Source organism: Rhinolophus ferrumequinum, chromosome X (assembly GCF_004115265.2).
Source record: "Rhinolophus ferrumequinum isolate MPI-CBG mRhiFer1 chromosome X, mRhiFer1_v1.p, whole genome shotgun sequence".
In the NCBI taxonomy this organism is placed as follows: domain Eukaryota; kingdom Metazoa; phylum Chordata; class Mammalia; order Chiroptera; family Rhinolophidae; genus Rhinolophus; species Rhinolophus ferrumequinum.
This window is the reverse complement of record NC_046284.1, coordinates 88,504,944-88,510,943: the sequence shown is the minus strand read 5'-3', so window position 1 is coordinate 88,510,943 and position 6,000 is coordinate 88,504,944. Positions and strand designations below refer to the sequence as shown.

Genomic DNA, 6,000 nt, shown 5'->3' with positions numbered 1-6,000 from the left:
AACTAAGGAAGTAAAAGACCTGTAGTCAGAAAACACTGAAGAAAGAAACTGAAATAGATACAAATAAATGGAAGCGTTTACTGAGCTCATGGGTAGAAAGAATTAACATTGTTAAAATGTCCATACTACCCAAAGCAATCTATAGGTTCAATACAATCTCTATCAAAATACCAATGGCATTTTTCACAGAACTAGAACAAATAACCTTAAAATTTATATGGATCCACAAAAGACGCCAAATAACCAGAGCAATCTTGAGAAAGCAGAACAAAGTTAGAGGTATCATGCTACCTGACATCAAATCATACTACAAGGCCATAGTGATCAAAAAAGCATGGTATTGACATAAAAACAGACACATAGATCAATGGAACAGAATACAGAGCCCAGAAATAAATCCATGTCTATTTGGTCAATTAATCTATGACTAAGGAAGCAAGAAGATACAGTGGAGCAAAAAAACATCATTCAATAAATGGTGTTGGGAATCCTGGACAGATACATGCAAAAAAATGAAACTAGACCACTTTCTTACACCATATACAAGAAAAAATTCAAAATGGATTAAAGACTTAAATGTAAGACCCAAAACCATAAAACTAGAAGAAAACATAGGCAGTATACTCTCTGACAGTAATATTTTTTTTCTGATCTATTTTCTTGAGCAAGGGTGGAGGGCCAGGCTGGGAAGGCAAGTGTAGTGGCTGCCCAGCTGCCATTCATGGTCAGCCCAGAGTCTGGATAGTGGGAGGGAAGAAAATGGCCCAAGTCAGATTGTCTAGCAGCCTATGGAATCCTGGTGGTTCCTCCGGGATGGAGTGCTGGTTTGGGGCAGGGATCAGGATCCCTCCCAAGAAGTTGCAGCACTCAACCTTGGCTGTGTGAGGAGCCCTTTCTGCCAGGAGACCCTCTGCTCTTCCCCTATGTTTGCCTTCAAGTACAGAATGTCCATATGTGCCAGGCTCTTGAGATACACTGTATTATTCAAACAGAACAATAACCCTGAGAGGGTGAAGCTTTTTCTCCCCATTTTATGGATGAGGAAAGTGAAGCTCAGACAGGTTAAGCAACTTGCCCAAGGTTACACAGTAGCCAGCAGAGTCATGACTTGAAACCAGGTCTGTCTGATTCCAGGGCTCTAGATCTTTCCCGAAAAATCCCACAAATCCAACAAAGTGTTTATCTTAACTCTAGGGGAAATGTTCAGGCTCGTTGAATCACTTATAGGTAGAAGTCAGATGCTATAGGGAAGGCCCTGGAAAGCAAGAAAACTAAAAATTGTCACTTTGAGCAAATCACTTGAACTAGTTTCCTCATTTGAAAAGTTAAGAGTTTGCCCACAGGGCTGTTGTTATGCCCACCTAGTAGCTGCAGTCTGTTCTCATAGGTCAGTTCGTTTGCCATGGTGGTTGTTAAATATTTTATATATCACCTACTCTTCTTGATTGTAGAGTTCAAGTTAGACCCCAGTAAACCCCAAGAACGCTCTATGCAGAAGTTAAGGAGAATTAGTATTCTCAAGTACCCAGGGCCAGCTTTGTGGGCATGCCACATATGCAGTCCCAGAGGGCCTGTGCTTAGTTTTGTGCTCTGCTGTCCCAGTCGTGCAGTTCTTAATAACAGGAGGCCCCACATGTTCATTTTGCACTGGGCCCCACAAATTATTAGTCAATCCTTGTGGGCCAGAAGGAAGTGACTGTCAAAACTCAGAACAATAATACATCCAATCGGATTCCAGATGACTGAGAATATGTCATGATGATTTTGTTCTGGTTGAAGTCTCTTGAGTGTTGATTGAGGGGTTGTTGAGGGGAAAGAGCTGTTCTCAAGGAAGTGGCTGTGTTGTGTATATGACCAGCATGGTGTCTTAACCCATTGGGACTACTAGAACAAAATACCATGAACTGAGTGGTTTATAAGCAACATACATTTATTTCTAACAGTTCTGGAGTCTGGGAAGTCCAAGACCAAGGCACTGGCAGATTTAGTCTGGTAAGGGCCCACTTCCTGGTTCATCGCCTGTACCTTCTCAAGGTGTCCTCAAATGGAAAAAAGGGCCAGGGAGCTCTCTGGGCTCTCTTTCATAACAGCACTAATTCTATTTTGAGGGCTCCACCGTCATGACCTAATCACCTCCCGAAAGCCCCACCTCCTAATACCTTCGCCTTAAGGGTTAGGATTTCAATATACGAATTTTGGGGAGACACAGACATTCAGTCTACAGCACATGGTGTATGAAAAACAGCAAGCAAAAAGGGCTAAAGAATGCAGTCATCCTCAGCAAGAACATTTTCCAAGCACCTGCTCTGTGCCCAGTTCTGTTCTGGTTGCTATGGGAACACAGAAGCCCTACGCTGCCACCATTCTCAGGGATCCCCTAGCATGATGGGAAGGTAGGACAGATCTCTCTGGAATAACCCTTGGGATTAGCTTCAAATGGGACACAGACCTGTGGTTCAGGGTACAGAGATGGAATTCAGAAAGGGCTCGCTGGAGTTTGCACTGTCAGGAAAAGCTTGTGTTCAAAGTAGAACCTCAGAAAGGTCTTAAATGATGCACAGCACTTAGTAAGTGGAGGAACAGAACCATACAAGCCTCAGCCTTGGGTATAGATGCTAACATATTCCTTCATGTTGGGTCTGGCTTTTGAATCCAACAGACTGGAGTTAAGGAGTACTGCAGATTGGGTTCTTTGGAAGCGGACACTAAGATGGAGTTTGGGGTACATGTGGCATCCTGTGGCTGCTGTAACAAATTACTACAAAGTGTGTGGCTTGAAATAATAGGCATTTATCCTCTCACAGTTCTGAAGGTCAGATGTCTAAGATCCGTTTCACTAGGCTGACAAGAAGGTGTTGAGAAGGGTGGTCAATCCTCACCGTCCAGACCAGGTCAGAAGGCAACTGTCTGAGACTCTTCCAGAAGCTTGTGCCTGTCATCCTCACTGTCATGGCTGCCCCGTGGATAGTGCCTGGAGCAGTCAAAAGGCAAATCCCACAGGCAACCTAGTGCACCATAAAATAAGACATTTTTGGCCCAGCTTTAAACGTGAGTGAAGGTACCAGAATTGGGTAGACCAGCGTGAGAGTCAGAGGCTGAAGCAAGAGGCAACAGGAATAGACTGGTAGCAAGAGTTCTGAAACTATCCCAGCAAGTTACTCTTCCTGCCTGGGCCTCAGTTTCCCCATTTGCTGTGTAAAGCCTGTTAAGCCAGGCATTGTGACCTAATGGTGGTGATTCAGAGGTAGAAAAGAGAGGCCAACTGAGAGGTCCCTGGGGGTAGAGGGTTGCCAGAGAGGTTAGGCAAAGGTCTGAAGAGCCCCTACTAATATTTGAGGGGCTGGGGCAAGAATATACATGAAGGCCCACATATGATGTGGCTCAATATTTTAAAGGTATAAAGCAAACTAACAAACTGTTAGATAAAATATGTTCTGTTGGCTGACCTTGAAAATAATTTTTTATAATGACCTGTAAGGCCACATTTGAATGAAAATTCTTGGACTCCTTAGAGTCCTGCATTGGAGACCACTGTGTGGAGAGAGCTGGCCTGGTCCTGGCGATGGCTGCAATGAGACCTTCTGCTCCAGGATGAGGAACCAGCTGTGTCCCTCGCTGAGCTTTGAAATCTGTCTTTGCAGCTGGGCCAAGGCCTCACTTCCCACTAGATGTTCCCTGCAGCAGGAGTATAAGGGCTGCCCATTCTTGGGAGACTTGGGACTCATCTGATGGCTGGCTGTGGCTCGAGGACACTCTGACAGCCTTGCTGAAGTTTCCTTCCATTGTGCAGAGCGCAGTTTAGGATACTCCCACCTGACCTCTCCCTCCCTCAGCCTCAGACTTGCAGCCCAGCCTGCTAGGTCTCTCAGCCGTCTCTGGCTCCCTTCTTCTTTTCTTCCACACAGGCATCTTTCTTAATACAATCCTTGTCCATTTCATCCTGTCTTGACATGTATTTCTCAGTGGACCTGGATGAATACATTAACCCCCAGCCTCGCCCCACTTCTTGTTCCTGGCTCCTTACCGCACCATGAAGTGCTTTACTTGCACACATATGGGGCCCTAGGCACCCAGAGCATGGTCCTGTCCATGTGTGCCCTTGGCCTGAAGACTTCTTACCCTGGAGTTTTGTGAGGAGTGTGGCAGAAGGGCTAGTACAGGGGCGCAGGGAGCAGGAAGGAGTCCTTTTTGTCTGAGTCTAACATGCTACTGGCCAGGGGCCTCAACTTCCCATGGCCTTCCTTTCATGACAACCCCTTAACTTCCATGGCTCTGTCTCATTCGCCCTACCTGTGCACACTTTTGGAACACAGTTTATAACCACCTGGGCTGTGGGTGGGAAGCATATGTCCCTGGCCCTTCACATCTCTGTCTTCTTCACTAACTTGAGAGTCTGGTGGAGAACAGAGGAAACTGAGACTCAGAGGTTGAGTGTCCACCCCTGAGCTCTTCAATGACATCCCAGCCAGAGGGAGCAACCACACCGTGTTGCACAACTGCCCTCTGATCATTGGAATGTTCCTCAGTCCCTGGGAAATGAATGTGCGTTTCTCCTAATGTCTAAAATGGAGCTGCTTCTTTCAACCTTGCAACAACCCAAGGACTGGAGAGCCAAGGATGTTGTTCCCAGAAGCCAGCCAGTCTCCAGCCCCTCAGAACTTATCATTATACTTGCAGTCTGGGTAGCGGTAGGCAAACCTGGGGTCACAGGTTCTCAGGAGTCTCAAGATGTCCTTCAGCTGGCTGGCAGCCCCAAGGACTTCAGGGTCTGGGCGGGCACCCTCCCCACACTGAAGGAGGAGGGCATCTATCTGCTCCTGCACTGGGGAAGGGAACTTCCCTTGGAGAAGTTGAGGCAACACCTGCCGACACACCAGCACCAGGCTCTGTTTCTCAGGGATGGTGTCACAGGCAGGCAGCTCAGTCTGGCAGCCAGCAACCAAGCAGCTAAAGATGTCTTTATTCTCTTCTGCCATGGTGGCTGTTTGGGTACCTAGAAGGGAAATAGGAAATGTTACACACCTGACAACCTGTTCTCCTTGGGGGAGGCACCACTAATTAGAATTGCTGGGCAAAGTGGTTTGGTCTCCTAGCATCTCCTGTCACCAGGAGATTTAGGGCTCAGGGATCCCATGAACCCTGCTGAGAACAACATGGGAGGAAATCTCTCTGCTACAATAAGTTGAGGCATGGGCATGGAAATCACACTTATCCCTAGCAGAAGTTGGGCTTATAATTGTAGGGTTCACCTCCATATTGTGATTCTCCCATTTTTATGGGCGAATTAGGGAACTCAGGAAATTACTAGGACCAGTTTCATTTGCCCTTTTTAAATACAAAGTCAAGAGAAAGAACAGGTAATCTAGAATATGCATTCAATGGGTTGTAGTGGGACTGACATTCAGTGGAGTACATATTCCGAATATTCTGGAATCAGCCCCATTTCTGCTAATAAAGGCAAACCAGGAAATGAGTAATTTGGTTTAATTGGTCTATCTTTGTAGGCCTTCTCATATAAAAAATCCTCTGTCCTATTATTGGGCTCAGAACATTTGGTCACCGTTAAAGATTGGGATGTTCAGAGGGCTCCAGAACCCCGGATGAGTCTGTGCACACAGTGAGAAATATGATTCACTCATATATCTCATGTGGTGCCATGCTTTTAAATTTAAACTTTATAAAAAGCAAAGGTGCCAAAATGGATTGCAAAATGTACGAGTGAATCAGCCAGATAGTTAAGTTTCAGATAAAGTCTGAAAGCATCTGATGAGAAAGGCACTGAGGGGGAGATGGATCCAGGGGTGGTGTGTGTGAGGAGGAGCAGGGCAAGTCCTCGGACCACACAGACCGAATTGGACAACAACAGTGCCCTTGGAGCCATGCCACCATGCAAAATGCCCCCCATGGACAAGGTCAGTGCCAGTTCCCCTTTGGAGATGGAGTTGGAGCAGAGACTCTAAAGGGGGAGAGGGACTTTGACATGAACTTGGGCTGCTCTCA

At 46.3% G+C, this 6,000-nt stretch overlaps 1 protein-coding gene across 1 annotated transcript in view; it reads right to left on the bottom strand.

Moving 5' to 3' along the window:
• Positions 1 to 1,995: 1,995 nt before the first annotated feature.
• Positions 1,996 to 6,000, bottom strand: part of DIPK2B (divergent protein kinase domain 2B) — a 65,082-nt gene continuing 61,077 nt past the window's right edge. Inside the window, 1 exon segment of the mRNA XM_033121953.1 lies at positions 1,996 to 4,993. Within this exon segment, the coding sequence (XP_032977844.1) occupies positions 4,653 to 4,993 (341 nt within the window). The 3' untranslated portion in view covers positions 1,996 to 4,652.